The sequence below is a fragment of the Cetorhinus maximus genome, chromosome 4, assembly GCF_964194155.1.
Source record: "Cetorhinus maximus chromosome 4, sCetMax3.hap1.1, whole genome shotgun sequence".
In the NCBI taxonomy this organism is placed as follows: Eukaryota; Metazoa; Chordata; class Chondrichthyes; order Lamniformes; family Cetorhinidae; genus Cetorhinus; species Cetorhinus maximus.
In genome coordinates this window covers 1,191,338-1,212,459 of record NC_135882.1, presented here as the reverse complement: position 1 = coordinate 1,212,459, position 21,122 = coordinate 1,191,338, and the positions used below count along the sequence as shown (strand labels likewise).

Genomic DNA, 21,122 nt, shown 5'->3' with positions numbered 1-21,122 from the left:
CCCTGCAATGTCCTCTTTACTAATTTCTGGGGACTTAAGCCAAAATTGGGGGAACTGTCCCACAGACTAGTCAAGCAACAGCCTGACATAGTCATACTGACAAAATCGTAGCTTGCAGATAATGTTCCAGACACCCCCATCACCATTCCTGGGTTTGTCCTGTCCCACTGACAGGACAGACCAGCAGAGGTGGCAGCACAGTGGAATAGAGTCAGGAGGGAATTGCCCTGGGACATTGACTCTGGATCCCATGAAGTCTCATGGCATCAAGTCAAACCTGGGCAAGGAAACCTCCTGCTGATTACCACATACTATCCCCTTCAGCTCATGAATCAGTACTCTTCCATGTTGAACAGATTTCCTTCCTTTGAAGGATATTGGTTCCTCAGGGTATTGTCCTAGGCCCAACCATCTTCAGCTGTTTCATCAATGACCTTCCTTCCATCATAAGGTCACAAGTGGGCATATTTGCTGATGATTGCACAATGTTCACCATTTGAGACTCCTCGAGGTGTCAGCTGTGGCTCAGTTCATAGCACCCTCGCCTTTGAATCAGAGGGTTGTGGGTTCATGTCCCACTCCTGGAAACCAAGAACTGTGATTGTACTCGAAAGAGTTGCAATCTGTGACTGTTGATAACTCGAAAGAATTTGAGACTCCTCGGACATGGACTGCTTCAGTATCTAAATGCAGCAAGACCTGGACAATATCCAGGCTTGGGCTGACAAGTGGCAAGTAACATTCGCGCCACACAAGTGCCAGGCAATGACCATCTCCAACAAGAGAGAATCTAACCATTGCCCTATGACATTCAGTGGGCATTAGCATTGCTGAATTCCCCATTATGAACATCCTGGGGGGGGTTACCATTGACTGGAAACTGAACTGGGCCAGCCATATAAATACCGTGGCTACAAGAGCGGGTCAGAGGCTAGGAATTATGTGGTGAGTAACTCACCTCCTGACTCCCCAAAGCCTCTGCACCATCTATGAGGCACAAGTCAGGAGAGTGATGGAATACTACCCACTTATCTGGATGAGTGCAGCTCCAGCAATACTCAAGAAGCTCAACACCACCCAGGACAAAACCGCCCACCTGATTGGCACCCCATCTACCATCTTAAACATTCACTCCCTTGTGCACTGCAGCAACTCACCAACGCTGCTTCGACAGCACTTCCAAACCAGTGTTCTTTACCACCTAGAAGGACAAGGGCAGCAGATACATGGGAACACCACCACATGCAAATTCCCCTCCTGAGTTACGCATCATCCTGACTTGGAAATATATCACCGTTCCTTCACTGTCACTGGATCAAAATCCTGGAACTCCCTCCCTAACAGGACTCTGGGTGTACCATACCACAGGGACTGCAGTGGTTCAAGGTGTGGCTCACCAACACCACCTCAAGGGTAATTAAGAATGGACAATAAAAATGCTGGCCTTGCCAGTGATGCCCGCATCCTGTGAAAGAATAAAAAATACATACTGAATGTTTTGCTCTGAAACAATTTTACCCTGGTCTATTGTGGGCAAAGTGTTTGTGATGGGTAGAAATACAACAATGTGCATTCATGTAGGCACTTTAATGTAGGAAATGCCCAGACTATTCACAGACATGAAATAGACGTTGAGCATTGAGAATTAAGAAACATGATCTAAAGGACAGGTGAGAGATTTTCATTTTAGGGGTGTCGGAGGATATCTGGACAGTTGGGGCAAGGGAGAAGTGAGGGAGGAGTTTGTGTGACCAAGATGAGCAAGATTCTGTAACTGGTCATGGATGAAGGGGACCAGCAGCAGAGAGAGATAAAGGGAACGGTTTGGAATCGGCTGGAGATGGCTGTGGGGCTTTAATGAAGAGAGAGTTTTCCATGGCAGAAGGGTTGATAACCAGACAACACAGATTTAAGATCATTAGCAAAATAGCCAGAGGGGGGCTGAGAATTTATCTTTATGCATCGAATGATGAATTGGAATGTGCTGTCTGAAAGGGCAGTGGAATCAGATTTATTAGTAACTTTTAAAATGAATTGGTTAAATCTTGAAAAGAAGAACTTTAGAGGGCAATGGGAGAAAAGTTGGCAAAGGCATGATGGGCCAAATGTCCGGTATGATTCTGACAGTATGTGAAGTAGCACTTCATTTTAAGTCAGATATTTGCATTTCATATATAAAATATCAAAGTTTAACTATAATGTTGTTACAAATACATATTTACTAAATTAGGCTATTGTAGCATAGATTACCACGGTACAATTTATTTGTAAATGTTTGACATTTTGCAGCCTGCTGTAATTTTATTTATGAAAGTTTTGTGGTATTGCATTTAGTTTTCTGATAACTTTTGCAGAATTACAACACCAGCATCTTGTGGGCATTTCCTCCTTTTTGTCTTTGTGCCACTTAGGTTCATATGGGGGCCAGATATAAATTAACCAATTAGCCATACATTTGCATATAAGATAAGCTGCTAATTCTGGTGTTCTGATTCACAGTTTGGCCATCATTGAGACAAAAGTGCTAAGAATAACCCTTTCCATTCCCCAGATTCAGATTAAAACATAAGAAATACAAATGCAAATAAAACTGAGGTGCCTGTGTTCAAATGATGGATAGTCAAAGTCAGGGTCATGTGAATACCCTGATCTAATACAGTTGAATATTCAGTATTTTTTACATGACAACAGTTACTATACTTCAAAATGTGCTTCATGGTAAGGCGCCTCGAGACATCTGATGGTATCACGAAAAGTGCTGTATAGTATAACTTTTTATAATGCAGACCAATTGGGAAAAGATGTTTACATTAATAACTTGCTGTAAATGGTAACCTGTTTTTAATGCTTCATGACCATGCGCTTTGAAAATCGATGTTTGCAGCAGTTTCCAATACTAATTGTGTCTTGTACTTGTTGGCAGATAATCTCAGATTTTGATATGACACTAAGCAAGTTCTTCCACAATGGGAAAAGATGTCCAACCTGTCACAGTAGGTACTTCATAATGACAAAATTCTATGGCCATTTGAATTGGTGCCTTCATGTTGCTGGAAAACAGGAGATTTTTGCCCACAAAGTTCAAACCTGTCACCTCAGTTCTGAGCTTTTACTAAACTGCTCTGTTCATTCCTGCCACAGGATACTTTTGGTTTATTTTCAAAATGGGCTTACTGGTGGCCTTTCTTTTTTTGGGATTTTTAAGTTGCTGAGGAGATTGGCTAAGCCATTATGGGGTCAACCAATAAAACCACCAGCTCCTGTTTAACAGTTGGCAGCTCCTATAAACTGATGTGCATCGACAGTTATACCATCAATCTAACTCATCAGATTGAAAGTCCTTTTTCATCCTTCTGTTCAAATGTTCTGTATTGAGTCCGTGGGTTTTTCCATATGGTGATGTCAATCCCATTTCATTTTAAAGGTGATTTTGCCATTAATATGGCAGCCTATGACTCTCATTTCATTGTGACCACTAATGATATTGGGCAGATTTATATTTTGCATTCAGCATTTGCCAACTGCTGTGGTCCTACTATTGCTCTGCCAAGAACAGCAAGCTGAGCACTGGTTGTCACAAACCTTGTTGGTTCGAATGACTACTGATATGATTTATATGTATTAGGTTACAACAATATTGGTTGCCTACGATTACTGATGGTAACTAACTTTCTTAACCATGTATGTAAAATAGAATGTTACTAAACAAGCATTAACCCCAAAATAAAAGCACAATACTGTGGATGCTGGAGATCTGAAATCAGAACAAAGTCCTGTAAAAACTCAGCAAGTCGAGTAGCATCTGTAGAGAGAGAAACAGAGTTAGCATTTTGAGTCCAATATGACTGTTCGGGAACATAAACCCCATACAGCTATACCAAATAACTGGAATAAAAGTAGAGCTGAAATTACAGAATTGATTTTTGATACATTTGGCTGAACATTAATAATGTTATTCCTTCTACTTTTTATTTTGACAGATATTATTGACAACTGCAAATTAATCTCAGAGGACTGTAAGAAAAAGGTATTTGTTTCAACAACAAAGTTACTTTATTTCATATCATGCTTTCATTTTTCATTTGTATTTTTCTTTCTTGTAGTTGTTCCAAATTAGGAATAAGTACTATCCAATTGAAGTTGATCCGGCTATTAGTGCTGAGGAGAAGTACCCTTTCATGGTTGAATGGTAAGTCTTTAACTTGCCCTTTTATATAAATGTTGAATCTGAAAAAAATGGGTGTCTTTATCTAATAGCAGCCTTGCACAAGGATGGCTCCAAGTGTGAACAAAAACTATTTCTCTCATTAAAGTAATATTACTGCTGAAAAAAGATTTTTTTTGTCAAAGCTTTTCACCTTGTACCTATCAAGACAATTCGCAAGAATACCAAATGTAAGGGAAACAACAATTTATCTGAGAAGAGAGTACTGATGCATTCTCCATTGCAATGCCACTACCCCATTAGAGTCCACTTGCCAATCAATCAGCACTCTCTTCTCATACAGTATAAATTGTTGTTCCCTTTACATTTGATATTCTTGTGAATTGCCCTGATGAGTGCAAGATGAAAAGCTTTGACACAAAAAGTCTCTCTTTTTCAGTCAACTCAAGTTCCGTACTACCAAAGGACTAGAAGTAATATTACTGTCCTTTTCACAAGTGGTACTTTTGGCCATTTGTTCTAAAATTTGGGCAATTCTGCCAACGGCACATTTATAACTGCTGCCTTGTATCTTCCCATGAGAATGTAGTATTGGCCTAGCCTTCACTGGTGGTGAGTGGCCAATTAGGTTACATCAGAAAGAATTAAGAGTCAATCTGTGGCCCTATCACAGCAACCTGAGAGTGACCACTGAGAATTCCCTCATCATTCAGCCTGTACATGGTGCCAGCTGATGTCTTTGAGTGGCCTGGGCTTTGCAGTGGTGGGGGTGGGGGGACCTTCTGGCTGACTGCATTCACAGTTCGTTAAAATAAGTATGAAACTTACATAATTGATAAACTGGACATATGCAAACAAATTCAAGGAGAACCCAAAGATGTTTTATCGATACATTAAGAGTAAGAGGATAACTAAGGAAAGAGTAAGGCCATAAAAGGTCAAAAAGGTAACCTATGTGTGGAGGCGGAGGATGCTGGTATGGTTCTTAATGAATGCTTTGCGTCTGTCTTCACCAAAGAGGGGAATGATGCAGACATTGTAGTTAATGAGGAGTGTGAAACATTGGATGTGATAAACACAGGGAGAGAGGAAGTATTAAGGGGATTAGCATCTTTGAAAGTGGATAAATCACCAGCGATGTATGAAATGTACCACATGCTGTTAAAAGAAGCCAGGGAGGAAATAGCGGAAGGTCTGACCATCATTTTCCAATCCTCAATGGCTACAGGTGAGGTGCCGAAGGATTGGAGGTCTCCTAACGTTGTACCTTTGTTTCAAAAGGGAGCGAGGGATAGACCGAATAATTACAGGCCAGTCAGTCTGGCCTCGGTAGTGGGCAAAATACTGGAATCAATTCTGAGGGTGTTATAAACTGTCATTTAGAAAGACATAGATTAATCAAGGACAATCAGCATGGATTTGTTCAGGGAAGGTCATGTCTGACTAATTTGACTGAATGTTTTGAGGAAGTAACAAGGAAAATTGATGAGGATAGTGCAGTTGATGTGGTCTACATGGATTTTAGCAAGGCTTTTCACAAGGCCCCATATGGCAGACTAGTTAAAAAAAATAAAAGCCCATGGGATCCAGGGGATGTAGCAAGCTGGATACAAAATTAGTGGCAGGAAACGAAGGGTAATTGATGATGGATGTTTTTGTGACTGGAAGGCTATTTCCGGTGGGGTTCCACAGTGCATAGTACTTGGCCCCCTCCTTTTTGTAGTATATATTAATGATTTGGACGTAAACGTAGGGGGAATGATCAAGAAGTTTGCAGATGACACAGATTAGCTACACAGTTGATAGTGAGGAGGTTTGCTGTCACATGCAGGAAGTTATCAATGGACTGGGCAGGTGGGCAATAGAATTCAGCCCAGAGAAGTGTGAGGTGATGCTTTTGGGGAGGTCACACAAGCAGGGAGGCTATGTTGGAACTACGTAAATTGCAACTGAAGTACTGTGTGCAGTTCTGGTCACCGCATTACAGAAAGGATGTAATTGTATTAGAGAGGGTACAGAGGAGATTTACAAGGATGTTGCTAGGACTGGAAAATTGCAGCTATGAGGAAAGATTGGATAGGCTGGGGTTGTTCTGCTTGAAACAGAGAAGGCTGAGGGGAGATTAGATTGAGATATATGAAATTGTTGAGGGAGGGGCCTATTTACATTAGCAGAGGGGTCAGTGACTAGGGGGCATAGATTTTAAGTCATTAGTAGAAAGATTAGAGGGGAGATGAAAAATATTTTCACCCAGAGGGTTATGGGGGTCTGGAACGCACTGCCTGAAAGGGGAGTAGAAGCAGAAACCCTCAACTCATTTACAAGATATCTGGATATGCACCTCAAATGCTGTAATCTGTGGGACTACGGACCAAATGCTGGAAAGTGGGATTTAGGCTGGTTGGCTCGTTTTTCAGCTGGCGCTGACACGATGGGCCGAGTGGCCTCTTCCTGTGCCGTGAACTTTCTATGATTCTGTGGTTGTATTCGGGGATAGTGCAGGAAAATGGTTTTTAAGCAGAAGCTCAATTATGATCTCATTGAATGGCTGAATGGGCTTGAATGATCTACTCCTGCTCCTAATTCTCATGTCCTTACCCTTTCTGTGAAGAAGTCTTCCTGAAATCACCCAAATGCTGGGAAGTGGGTTTAGGCTGGGTGGCTTGTCTTTCAGCCGGCACAGACACGATGGGCCAAATGGCCTCTTTCTGTGCCATAAACTTTCTATGATTTGTTTAAAACCCAAATTATTTATTTTAATTCTGTTAATGATGGAAATCCTTCCATTTACAGATTTTCTTGTCCCTTCAACTCTGAGAACCCCCATTTAACATCCTGATTTGAAATCTGTGTTGTAGGTGTGTACTAGTCATTGGACCTACAACCTGTATAGTGCAACATATGCTCCAAATCAAAGACAATACAAGTTTCTTGATCAATTCTTTATGGAATGAAGGGTGAAACCAATTTTAAATGACATGGTTTTTAAAATACTGGCCTTAAAAACTAGCCAACTAATTGTTTCATTATTTACAGTTCAGTTTTTGATAGCGATCATTACAATGAGATAAAAGGAATTCCTTCCTAAGTTTTCCATGTTTCTGTTTCTTGTATGTACCAACAGCTTTCAAAATAAAAACTCTCTTGTACAGGTGGACAAAAGCTCACAATTTACTGATTGAACAAGGTATTGAGAAAGGGAAACTGGCTGCGGTGGTGAGGGAATCGGACGTGATGCTGAGGTATTGCAAGGGTTTCAGATGAGGTGGAGGGTGCAGTCCATGAATGGCGCAGAAATGTATAACTACATGAGCAGTTTGTTTGAACATTGCATCTTATAAATGTTTTATTATACAGTAACAAGTATTTGTAATAAATGCATCACTACTCAGTGGAGTTCTGCAGTGTTATACTGTACTGTTTAAATATTCCGTACAGGTATTTTAGAGACTTGAACTATAAAAATGGGCAGAGAGCGCTAACAACTTGGACAGTTCGGGTGTGTCAGTTGATGTGACAGTATTAACAGTTTACGTATAATCAGTTCAAACATTTGTAAGAGTATTTCCAATATCTGCCAATATGGCTTGATACCTCTCTCAATATTATTTTAATATTACTTAAATATGAAATTTGAAGTATTTATTTCCATTCTACATAATTGGATAGAGACCTTTAGTTGAAGTTGTTCATAATAAAGCAGCTGCTGAGTTTGATTGGAAAGTCACTGCAGCACTGTGTTGCACAGTTCTCATCCATTGTGAAACCTAAGGAAGGTCCAGGATCAATGTTTAATCTATGGTAACAATTAGACCTCCAGATATCCCAAGTTCATGATCTTTTATAGCAAGATAGTAAAACGAAACTTGTACCCAGATACTTTGATTACGTATGAGAGAAACCGCAACTCAATACCATAAACATTTTGCGAAGTTGTGTGAAATCGTAGGTTCCTCTCAGGGTTAGTTACATAGCTCTGGTTTCTTAAAAATAATTCTGTGCAAATTTAGTTCAATTTTGCGATTTGAAATGTATTGTCTAATTCCAGAGATGGTTATGAGCTGTTTTTCGATAAGCTGAATGAGCACAACATCCCAGTATTCATATTCTCAGCTGGTATTGGGGATGTACTAGAGGAGATTATTTCTCAGGCTGGTGTCTTTCACTCGAATGTGAAAGTAGTCTCCAACTTTATGGACTTTGATGAGAAGGTGAGTTGGTTGTCTTAATGTTTAATTGTGTTCTAGAATTCTTTGCAAATTGGGAACTGTCATGAAAGTCAAACTTAACGGTGAGAGCAGAGGTTGGGCGCTTAAATTCCCAACAGACCTCTGAGCTTTTGCGCATGTGCAGACTGGGAGTGGGCTACACATGCGCAGTTCTGCATTCTGTTTTGTTCTTTGGGTCCAGTGCCCCTGTGCAAGAAAACAAAGTGTGAAAACCTGGATCATGTGACTGAAAGTGGAGCACTATGGGAGACAAGTGTCCCAGGCAGGAGTCAAGGAGAGGTCCCAAAAGACGAGTCCCAGTGAAGGGACAGGCACAGGAAAAGGTCTCAATTCAGTTAAAAAGAGAGGAGCAGAGAAAGAGGCTCCTATTAGGCACTGTAAAGTGCTGTGGGGCATTGGGGCAAAACCCCTCTGCAGCAGTCTTGGCGTGGCCAAAGATCTTAAGTTGTGCTGGTGAGTTGGTGCTCGAGTACATACTCAGGAACCCAGGGGAATGGAATGTCGGGAGACGAGATTTAAACCCTGCGAGGTGGGCGGTTGTTGATGCTGTCCCAAGTCAAGATCTCCGGAGAAGCCTTGAAGATCCAAAAAGGCAGCTGAAGGTTGGGAACTCTGTGCTGTGAGCCATTGGGGCTCCTTTGGAAGCAGTAGTGTTCTGCTCGGCATGGCCGAAGAGCAGATGTTGTGCTTGAGTTGGTGATTGTGTGCAGACTTGGGAATCCAGGAGAACAGAATCTCGGGAAACGAGAGTGAAACCCTGCAAGTGGGCCGTTGTTGATGTCATCCAAATTGTAGTGACTTTTAAAGAGAATTCCCAGGTTAGATCTTCCAAGGTAAAGAAGATTGGAATCGCTTGTGAGAGAGACAGAGTTTGTGAGATTGGTTGCATCAGTGTTACTGACATCTGAGTGGGTTGTTGAGAAAGCCATGGACTCTCTCTTGGTCGCATCTGCCATTTATTGTGTAGTATGGTAAGTTCTACCGGAGTTTGCTTGTTAATTCACACACATCTCATATTAACCCTGAATGCTAGAGTACAAGATAGATATTCTAAATTATTTTATCTCTGACCTTGTATAGTAGTTCGTTTTTTTGTTCAAAACCCATGGAATCTGTGGCTTTATTGACTGAGCAAGTGTCTTAAATCTCAAACTTTGCTTACTTTAACCCTAACTGGATCTTGGCAACGACTTGGGTCTGGCCAAGGATCGTAACAGAACTTAAGTTCTTTCTTGCATTAGATTATAGTATTACACAGTGACTACACTTGAAAAAAGTCTTTGTTATATAGCCCACATGAAAGATGTTTAACTTTGATCTCCTGACCCACATTTTTAAACAGTCGTAGTTATTTTTAATAGGTGAGTTTTTTATAAAAATAAGTCATCCCACATGTTATCAGCTCATGCATGTGTTTGCTATGAGCTGGGAACTGAAGTAATTCAGCTAAGATTTTTTATTTCAGGGTGTTCTGAAAGGCTTTAAAGGTGAACTCATCCATGTCTACAATAAACATGATGGAGCATTAAGGAGCTCTGAGTACTTCAACCAACTGAAAGAGAATTGTAATATCATCCTTCTGGGTGATTCACTGGGAGACTTGAGTATGGCAGATGGCGTTCAAAATGTTGAAAGCATTCTCAAGATTGGATTCTTAAATGATAAAGTAAGAAATTTTAGATTAATCGTTAAATTTTTAATTCAAATTAGGGTCAATGGAAATCTGTAGAATATTCCCATGCTTGTGATATTTTCATCAAATAAGCAGAAGCATTCTCTATCATAATAAACCAGCAGGACCTCAGTGAGCCAACACATTTACAAACATTTGTGTTTGTTGAAATTGAATCTCATGTTTATTCCACAATATTTTAGTAACGTAGTTCTGAAGTGGCAGTGGTAGACATGATTTAATGTAATATGCAGTTGTACATCAGCAATAGCCAGTGGCTGGAGAACTGCAGTTTACTTTGGCCACAGAACTATTGTGACCTGCTAGCCAGCCAGTACTGTTTGGCTTGTCTAAATTTGGCAAATGTGAAGTTGTGCTGATACAATTGGACATTAGTTCAATATGCAGGGAAAACTGCAGGAAGAGTTACAAACTTACAGAATTGCATATATTCCATTGGTATGCTTTGTTGAAAATGCAGAAGGTTAATATGCCTATTAAGTAAGATTCACATTTCTGTTTGTCAGCCATTTTCCATTTTGCTGCTGCGATTTTCTATCTCGAAGGAACGTATGTAAATTAATTCATTATCCATATGATACAAGTGAGTGGCCTAGCAAACATACTCCAGTCTAAGATGTATTGTACCAGAGCCTTTACACTCATTTTATTGAAAGTTGAGATGTTATATCTATATGGCAAACAAATCTATTTCTTCTCAAGATTAACACTATTCACTACCCAATATATTGCATCTAGCATCCAAGAATCAGATGTACATAGTTCTAAACTTAAGTATCTTTTTTTAAATGTGCATAGGTGGAAGAATGTTTAGAAAAGTACATTGACTCCTATGATATAGTACTGGTGAAAGAAGAGACACTAGATCTGACCAATGCTATCCTCCAGAAGATTCTGTGATGAGCACTGAAGACATCCAGGCATGTGGGAGCTTGAAACTGAAATACTCTTCTGCTTTTTGTGTTGTGTAATTGAACAGCCCCATTTATTGAAAATGCACATTCTCCAACACCTGGTGCTGAAGAAAATATGTATTCTTAAAGTTTGCACAAAAGTAACAATGATGTGTCCTCGAAGTGAATAAAGGGAACTTTGCTGCTTCTTTATGAAGATAAGCAGTTATACAACTATGTCAGCCACTGGCAGATTTAAACTACCTCTAAATGTAATAGTTTAAATTCTGGCTTTAACATTTCAAAGCATTTCCATGTGTGTTATTACAGTATATGCTGTTTAATGAGGTTTTGAATATTGTAAGCTTGGTGTACTGAATGGATAAATTGCCCACATATAACTATGACAGGTTCTATCCAAGAGATGAACTGAGGCAGTTTTTAAAATTTTTTGCAAATGTTCTGTAGTTGTAGATAATTCTGAGGATGCTTTTTGTTTATTTGGTTATAGTTTGTGTTGCCTATTGAACATTGTTATCTGTATATTTTAAAATTAATGATGTACATGAAAGAAATGGTTATTCAGTACGTTAAATTGGTGGAGAGTTTTGAACATTGGGTCTGCTCTCTTAAAGCATTTAATTTACTGCAATAAACTCTCCCACTCTATCTGAGAAGTTTTTATAATGATCTCTTTTAGTGTTTCAATCTTTTCAATATTGTTGGACCAGATCAACCTTGCTGAAACTACATTCAGCAATACAATTAATATTGCGTATATAATCAGTCTGTTTAAAGTAAGCAATTGGATGAGGCCACATTCGTCAATACAATTAGCAATATTATCCAAAAAAAATAGTTTTGAGTGGTGCTCAGTGTGGTTCACCTGATCCAATCATTTATAAAAACTCATCTGCCATTCAATCCAACAGTGAGACGATTTGCTTTGAGCTTAAGAACAAAATATCCTTTATCTCAGCCATCTGAATTTTCGAAAGGAATATGAAACATATGAAGCAGCTCATGACTGAGTACAACTCGAGAGCACGCGTGAGCTTGGGAATTTGGTAAGTGAGGAAATTTCGAGGGTTAATCTCTTTCTAGAATTTAGTTTGCATTTAGCATTTAACTACAATTTACTGTTAAAGTTTAAGTTTCTTCCAGATTTGGGGATAAACTCCCTTCTGGCGAGCTAGCTACAGTTGGTTAAATAGAACTAGTTTCTCTGTAGAATTTCAGCTGGTATAAGATGGTCATACTAAGCACATGAAGCAAGCACAAAGGTAGCAGCACATGACCGAATGCAGCTTAAGACTGAGCTTTGGAATTTGAGTAGGGAATTCAGTGCAATGAGTGAGGAGATGCTGTTCTGACCTTTTACAAAAAAGAGTGGTCTGAAAGAGGGAGCCAGAGACCAGCAGTAGGGCATGAGAGCTGAAGCTTAGAAGCATTAATTAGGTGAGCAGGTAGGTAAGTAGTTGGTGAGTTTTAAGTTTTTTTTCTCTCTCCATAAACAGGAGTAGTAGGTTAAACTGGGAATGGGGGAAATATAAGTATTGCATTAAATTTCTAGCTTAGCTAGTTCACCACTTGATATAACTACAGATGTCAAGTGACATTTCTAAACCTAATTGAGATAAAACAGTAAAGATGGGGCAGGTGATGTGTGGCAGCTGTAGCATGTGGGAGATGGTGCATATATGTGTGATCATAGCAACATGGGAAATAGGAGCAGGCATAGGCCATTTGGCCCCCTCTGCTAGATCATGGCAGATCTCCTACCTCAACACCATTTTCCCACAATATCACTTGATAACTTAATCTAAAAATCTGTCAATCACTGCCTTGTATTATATACTCAATGACTGAGCTACCACAGCCCTCTGGGGTAGAGAATTCCAAAGATTTACCACCCGCTGAGTGAAGAAATCCAGTTGTTGTGGTCCACATGGGTACTAATACACAGAACTAAGTAAGAGGTTCTGCTAAGGGAGTCTGAGTAGCTTAGAGCTAAATTGAAAAGCAGAAACACAAAAGTGGTAATCTTTGCATTACTACCTGAGCCATGAGCAAATTAGCATAGGGGAAATAAGAGCAAAGAGTTGCATGTGTGGTTCAAAGATTGGTGTGGGAGAAATGGCTTTTGATTCATGGGGCACTGGCCCTAGTATTAGGGAAAGAGGGAGATGAATCTTTGGGATGGCCTTCGCCTGAACCTCACGGGGACCAGTGTCCCAGTGGATTGTAGAGCTAGAGCTGTAAAGAGAGCTCTAATTAGTGATTGGGCAGTGGGGGGTGCAGGCAGGCTAACATTAGGGGAGATTTGGAAAGTTAGAGAAAGGACAAGATAATAATGTAAGGTAATGATCAGCAGAATGTGACAGGAAGGGACAGTGTACAAACATGAGTGTACTAGCAGACAAGACCACAGTGGGTAAAAAGTCAGAATTAAAGACTCCATAAATAGTAGTAAGCTGAGTAGTAGTAGTTCTAAAGGAAGCTGCAGTGATTTTGAAAAGATGGGTGAAAGAGCTTAAAATTAAGATGGAATTCAGTATCAGTAACTGAGAGATTATGCTTTTTTTTTAAAGGGACTTCTGTCCTTTCATTCTGAATAGAAGTAAGTTCAGTGCTGCAGAAGAGATGTTGAGATAACATAAGTACTGGATGAAAAGAGATCAATAATGTTGAAAACTGGTTTCCATCAATAGATTCCCCAAATTATTCAGGTTGGTGTATTGGTAAAAACCAATTTCCTCCCAGTTCTCTGCTATGGATCCTGAGATGTGTATATCACATTAGTGATATTGCATGTCCATCCCACCACCTCATTTTCAGAAGTTCATCCCAGAGGTGACATTCATCCTTCCTCCCAAATCACAGAAAAGATATTTTAAAGGGATGGTTTTCTTTCTCTATACACTAGACTGTGGAATGACCAATAAAATAATTAAATATTGAATATACAAGCACCCTGTGAGAGTCTCTCAAAACACACCCTACATCTGAGGTGCAGTGTATTTTTGGTGTTTCATGCTACTGAGTGGAAGTTTCAGGCCACAATAACATGTCTCCTCCTTCACCTTTCCCCATGCTTCCAGTGCTACCTATGACAAGGTCCATTCAGTTATTTAATCTAGAACCAAAACCCTCAACTGTGGTCAGAATGCCTGTGTGACATTTGCTGATTCAGGTGAGTATTGGCTGAAGCACCAAAAACAAAAGATCCCAGACTCACCTCTGGATAACAAGGAGCTGAACCCATATTCACTGATGAAAATGTTATCAAGCCCTGCCACGCCACTATTAAACACACTAAAAGTGCTTTGCCTTCCCCAGCCTGTGGAATGATTCTAATACAGTAACAGTGGGTAATGTACAGCTCAGTCATTCAACTGCATAAACAAACTCTTCTTTGTCCATGAGTGAAGTGTCTCTCTATAACTTGCAAAATCCCAATAATTTCAGGGGAAAAAACACCCTATGCATAGAACGTAATGGTGAACTTAATGCCCTACGTGGTTTTTAGAAATGGAATATATGCCATACCAGAGTTAGAAATAAGTATAAATACAGCAGATCCTGAACACACACACACACACACACACACACATACAAACTATCCACATGGGTTCCATTTATTCACTGCAACCTGTGTACATACTACATAAAACCATTTATTGGCAACATTTGTCTTAATTTGAGCAGCAGACAAAAGATTGAGCTGGACATGGTATTTTTAAAGCAAATTAAATACTGCAGTATTTGCCAAAAGATTTCAACATGTGTAACTGAAACTTGCATAGTTTGACTGCAAAAAACTAATGTTCTCACAAAAAGGAACTTTTTATATAAATTTTACCAAAAACATTCTCTACTAAAACATGAGATTTCTACACACTTTGCTGTCAAAATACTAACACTTTTATTGAAAGTAAATAGTTTCAAAATAAAATTGTTTAGTGAAAGACCTATAAAAAGTTTTTTTTTAAATAAAAGCCTGATTCTCCATGAACGAGCTAGGGCGGTAGCACTAAATTACTAAACTGAGGACATTGTGTTGAAGCACTTTCTTACTCCAAAGCACAAGGTTCAGCAATTACCCTTACTGAAACTCAAGTCCTAATTAATTGTTCTTCTACTCTTAAGGAGTTGCCTTTGGAATTCTTTGAAGTCAGAAAGCAATGAAAAAGGCTAATGGAATGCTGGCTTTTTGCCTCAGAGGAAGGTTTGAATTCAAAAGGGAGAAAGTAATACTTCAGTTGTACAGAGCCTTGGTTAGACCCCAATGGGATGTAATTGTGTTCAATTTTTGGCAGCACACCTCAGGAAGATCACATTGACTTTGGAGGCAATAGAACACATTTATTTGAAAGATACCAAATCATTCAACATAATAATAGAACAGGGTTCAAGTACGATGACAGGTTGCATAATCTTGTCTTGCCAAGTTTAGAAGATTAAGAGCTGATCAAAATGATAGAAATCTGTTAGGGTCGATAGAGAAACTATATCCTCTGGTGGGGGAAATTCAGAATGAAGGGATGTAATTTCAAAACTGGAGCAAGGCAACACAAGTGGAATCAGCAAGCACTTCATCACACAAAGGGTAGTGGAAATATGCAAATTTCTCCAAAAGGCTGTGGATTCTGGGTTTATAGGTAATGATTTCTAGGACTGAAGCCAAAATAGATTTGTGGTGCAGATCAGCCATGATCTAATTGAATGGTGAAGCAGGCTCGAGAAGCTGAATGGCCACCACCTGTTCTCATCATCCCTATAACTTTATTTACAGGATCAGAGCAGTATGGAGCCTCAGACGAGGAGGCCTTGTTCACAGAATCTACAGAGGCTGCAGTGTATTTGCTTATAATTCTGGTAGCAACTGACTTGTATTCAAACATTCCTAGTTCAGTAAGTGGTGATTAACCATGTATTTGGACTTCTGCATGCAGAGGCATTGTTCTAGGCAATCGTACAGCATAGACCACAGTCAGGCAATAAAGCAGCTTTGGTTCTGTGAAAGCTATATGGCTATCTCAGGCTGATAGTGAATATTCAGGTGCAGTGGAGCAATTTCTCTCTGTCCTGGTTTAAGGGCTGCCCCAATATTGCTGCACTGACAATTTGTCCAGATCTTTGCTATTGGAAAGGGTAGACTCTGGTACAGAAATGACATCTTATGCCCTGAATGGTTTGGAATATATGGAATCAAAGAGCAACAAATATATTTTCCCTGCAGTCTGATAAACACCATTCTGAAGAAGAGTCATATTGGACTCTTTTTAACTCTGTTTCTCTCTCCATAGATGCTGCTGCACCTCCTCAGTTTTTCCAGCACTTTGCTTTTATTACCAACGATTATATAAGCTTCGTATGAGAAGCTAGTTAAAGTGACAGAGAGCCAAGCTTTCTTGAGAAATCTCAATCTTTTACCAGTTCCTTCAAACTCTTGGCTCCCAGTGATTGATGCTCAGCAACAATTTTTTTATTCATTCATGGGATGTGAGCTTCGCTGGCTGGGCCAGAATTTATTGCCCATCCTTAGTTGCCCTTGAGAAGGTGGTGGTGAGCTGCCTTCTTGGACTGCAGTGGTTCATGTGGTGTAGGTACACCCACAGTGCTGTTAGAAAGGGAGTTCCAGGATTTTGACCCAGTGACATTAAAGGAACAGTGATATATTTCCCAGTCAGGATGGTGTGTGACTTGGAGGGGAACTTCTAGGTAGTGATGTTCCCATCTATCTCTGCTGCCCTCGTCATAGAAACTAGGAGCAGGAGTAGGCCATTCAGCCCTTCGAGCCTGCTCCGCCATTAACTATGATTATGGCTGATCCTCTATCTCAACGCCGTATTCCTGCTTCCTCTCCATACCCCTTGATGCCCCTAATATCCAAAAAATTATCAATTTCTTTCTTGAATATACTCAGTGACCTGGCCTCTACAGCCTTCTGTGGTAGAGAATTCTACAGGTTGACCACCCTCAGTGAAGAAATTTTTGCTCGTCTCAGTCCTAAATGGCCTGCCCCATATCCTGAGACTGGCCCCTGATTTAGATGGTAGTGGTCATGAGTTTGGAAGGTGCTGTTGAAGGAGCCTTGGTGAATTCCGGCAGTGCATCTTGTAGATGTTGTACACTGCTGCTACTGTGCGTCGGTGGTGGAGGGAGTGAATGTTTGTGGAAATGGTGCCAATCATTGTCCTGGACGGTGTCAAGCTTCTTAAGTGTTGTGGGAGCTGTACTCATCCAGGCAAGTGGGGAGTATTCCATCACACTCCTGACTTGTGCCTCGGAGATGGTGGACAGGCTTTGGGGAGTCAGGAGATGGGTTACTCGTCACATTGTTCCTAGTCTCTGACCTTTTGTAGCCACAGTATTTATATGGCTAGTCCAGTTAAGCTTCTGGTTAATGGTAACCCCCAGGATGTTGATAGTGGGCGATTCAGTGATGGTAATGTCATTGAAAATCAAGGGGCGATGGTTGGATTCTCTCCTGTTGGAGACAGTCATTGCCTGACACTTGCGTGGTGCGTATGTTACTTGCTACTTGTCAGCCCAAGCCTGGATATTGTCCGGGTCTTGCTGCATTTGAACATAGACTGCTTCAGTATCTGAGGAGTCATGAATGGTGCTGAACATTGTGCAATCGTCAGCGAACATCCCCCTTTCTGATCTTATGATGGAAGGAAGGTCATTGATGAAGCAGCTGAAGATGATTGGGCCAAGGACACTACCCTGAGAAACTTCTGCAGTGATGTCCTGAAGCTGAAATGACTGACCTTCAACAACCACAACCATCTTCCTTTGTGCTAGGTGTGACTACAACCAACGGAGAGTTTTCCCCTTGATTCTTATTGACTCCAGTTTTGATGGGGCTCCTTGATGCCATATTCTGTCAAATGCGGCCTTGATGTCAAGGGCAGTCACTCTCACCTCGCCTCAGGAGTTCAGCTTTTCTGTCCATGTTTGAACCAAGGCTGTAATAAGGGCAGGAACTGACTTGCCTTGGTGGAATCCAAAGTGGGCATCAGTGCGCAGGTTATTGCTAAGCAAGTGTTGATAGCATTCTTGATGACTCCTTCCATTACTGATGATCGAAAGTAGACTGATGGGGCGGTAATTAACCGGGTTGGATTTGTCCTGCTTTTTGTATACAGGACATACCTGGGCAATTTTCCACATAGCCAGGTCGATGCCAGTGTTGTAGCTGTACTGGAACAGCTTGGCTAGGGGGACGGCAAGTTCTGGAGCACAAGACCTCCATACTGTTGCTGGAATATTGTCAGGGCCCATACCCTTTGCAGTATCCAGTGCCTTCAGCAGTTTCTTGATCTAACGTGGAGTGAATCGAATTGGCTGAAGACTGGCATCTGTGATGCTGGAGACCTACAGAGGAGGCCGAGGTGGATCATCCACTCGGCACTTCTGGCTGAAGATTGTAGCAAATGCTTCAGTCTTATCTTTTGCAATGATGTGCTGGGCTCCTCCATCATTGAGGATGGAGATATTTGTGGAGCCTCCTCCTCCAGTGAGTTGCTTAATTGTCCACCACCATTCATGACTGGATGTGGCAGGACTGCAGAGCTTAGATCTGATCTGTTGTGGGATTGCTTAGCCCTGTTTATTACTTATGCCGTTCAGCATGCAAGTAGTCGTGTTATAGCTTCACCGGGTTGACACCTCGTTTTTAGGTATGCCTGACGCATGCCCTCCTGCACTCTTCATTGAACCAGAGTTGCTCCTCTGGCTTGATGGTAATGGTAGAGTGGGGGATATGCTGGGCCATGAGGTTACAGGTTGTGTTCGGGTATAATTCTGCTGCTGCCCCACAGCGCGTCATGGATGCCCAGCCTCGAGTTGCAAGATCTGTTCAAAATTTATCCCATTTAGCACAGTAGTAGCGACACAACACCATGGAGAGTATCCTCAATGTGAAGGCAGGACTTTGTCTCCACAACGACTGCAGTGGTCACTCCTGCTGATACTGTCATGGACAGATGCATCTGTGGCAGGCAGGTTCGTGAAGATGAGGTCAAGTATGTTTTTCCCTCATGTTGGTTCCCTTGCCACCTGGCGCAGACTCAGTCTAGCAGCTATGTAATTTAGGACTTGGCTAGCTCAGTCAGTAGTGGTGCTACCGAGCCACTCTTGGTGATGGGCTTTGAAGTCTCCCACCCAGAGTACATTCTGTGCCCTTGCCACCCTCAGTGCTTCCTCCAAGTGGTGTTCAACACCGATTCATCAGCTGAAGGATGGCAGTACATGGCAATCAGCAGGAGGTTTACTTGCCCATGTTTGACTTGACGCCATGTTTAGGACTCCCAAGGCAGCTCCCTCCTGACTATAAAGCACTGTGCTGCCACCTCTGCCAGTGGGACAGGACATACCCAGGGATGGTGATGGTGGTGTCAGGGACATTATCCGTGAGGATGACAATGTCAGGCTGTTGCTTGACTAGTCTGTGAGACAGCTCTTCCAACACGATGGAGAATATCTTCAATGTAAAGCCTTGACTTCATCTCCACAATGACTGTGGTGGTGGTGGTGGTCACTCCTACCAATACTGTCATGGATAGATGCATCTGCAGCAGGTAGGTTGGTGAGGATGAGTATATGAGTGTGTTTTTCCGCCTTGTTGGTTCCCTCACCATCTATGTACTTCAGGGCTTGGCCAATAGCAGTCAGTAGACATTGAAGTCCCTACCCAGAGTACATTCTGCACCCTTGCCACCCTCAGTGCTTCCTCCAAGTGGCGTCCAATATGGAGGGGCACTGAGGGTGCTGTAAGGTATGATTGAGGATGACTTGTGTCAGGCTGTTTTGGCCCCTAATTTTGGCACTAGCCCCGATAAGGTGGACTTTGCAGGGTTGACAGGGCTGAGGTTGTCCAGTTTCAACCCTTTTTTGTGCCTTTGTAGCAGTTTGTTACAACTGAGTTGCTTCAGAGGATATTTAAGAGTCAACCACATTGCCGTGGGTCTGGAGTCACATGTAGATCAGAACAGGTAAGGACAAGATTTCCTTCCCTGAAAGACATCAGTGAACCATATGGGTTTTTACAACAATGGTTTCATGGTCATTATTAGACTTTTAATTCCAGATTTTTATTGAATTCAAATTCCACCATCTGCCATGGTGGGTGAACCCAGGTCCCCAGAGCAGTACCCTGGGTTTCTGGATCACTAGCCCAGCCACAATAGCACTATGCCATCGCCTACCTGGACAGTGATTAGTAAGCTACTGCTGCTGCTTCTCCTTGAGTTCTCTACCTGAAGGCAGGCCTTCAGTGATTATTCATTGAACCATGGCTAGGGAAAGGAGGCAGACCCTGAGTCTACTTCATCTGGAACAAGGATCCAACTCCAGGCAGCTGGCACTAATCTGATCCCTACACCGGCCTTCCAAATAGTAAGAGGACAGCAGCTATCAGATTATTGAGGAAGATTGAGAAACCATATGAGCTGTGAGTACTTTGTTAGGGAAGCAAGTCTGGAGGTAAGGTGACACACATGGTTTGCAACCTGACCATTGTGTCCTCTACCTGAGGTGAAGAGGTCTCATTACCATGGTTACATTACAGGTGCTGAGACAGAGTTCTGTGTTAGTTTCATTTGTACATTTATTTCACACCAGTCTCAGGAAAGTGAAAAATAACATTAATGTGCACAAGTGAAGGTGGTTTATGAAAAATGGAATCTTACAGGAGACCATTCAGCCCCACATACCTATACTGGCTCTTTGAAACAGCTATCCCATTAGTTCTAGTCCCCTGCTCTTTTCCTGTAGCAACAACATCCAATTCACGAGTAAGTTCTACCAGCCAAGCAAGGACACCAGTGACTTATTTTCCATAACCACCCATTTTGCATAAATCATCTGCTTATACAATTCAAAGTAGGGCACGATTAGTGTTTTATATTGTTCAAAGCAAGTATTGAGTCTTTGTTCCTAGTATTGTAATCAGATTGCATCAGACTATAGGGTGGGAGCACAGCCCAGAGCCTGTGCAGAGGGGAAATAAAATGTAAAATTTGACATGTCTTTGGAACCTGTACATTACAAATAGTTAGAATTGCAACCTGACCAACATTCTCCTTTAAGCTGGCACTGGCCTGGTGGATTTGGAGGTGACAGTTGTACAT

General features: G+C 41.4%; 1 protein-coding gene across 4 annotated transcripts in view; it reads left to right on the top strand.

Moving 5' to 3' along the window:
* Positions 1-11,670, top strand: part of nt5c3a (5'-nucleotidase, cytosolic IIIA) — a 32,049-nt gene extending 20,379 nt beyond the window's left edge. For all 4 annotated transcript variants that reach the window (XM_078539799.1, XM_078539801.1, XM_078539800.1 and 1 more), the window contains 7 exons: positions 2,924-2,993; positions 3,981-4,027; positions 4,104-4,189; positions 7,318-7,407; positions 8,214-8,376; positions 9,860-10,060; positions 10,886-11,670. In XM_078539799.1, coding sequence (XP_078395925.1) covers positions 2,924-2,993; positions 3,981-4,027; positions 4,104-4,189; positions 7,318-7,407; positions 8,214-8,376; positions 9,860-10,060; positions 10,886-10,987 — 759 coding nt within the window. In that variant the 3' untranslated portion in view covers positions 10,988-11,670. The remainder of the gene's footprint in view (positions 1-2,923; positions 2,994-3,980; positions 4,028-4,103; positions 4,190-7,317; positions 7,408-8,213; positions 8,377-9,859; positions 10,061-10,885) is intronic.
* Positions 11,671-21,122: the final 9,452 nt, after the last annotated feature.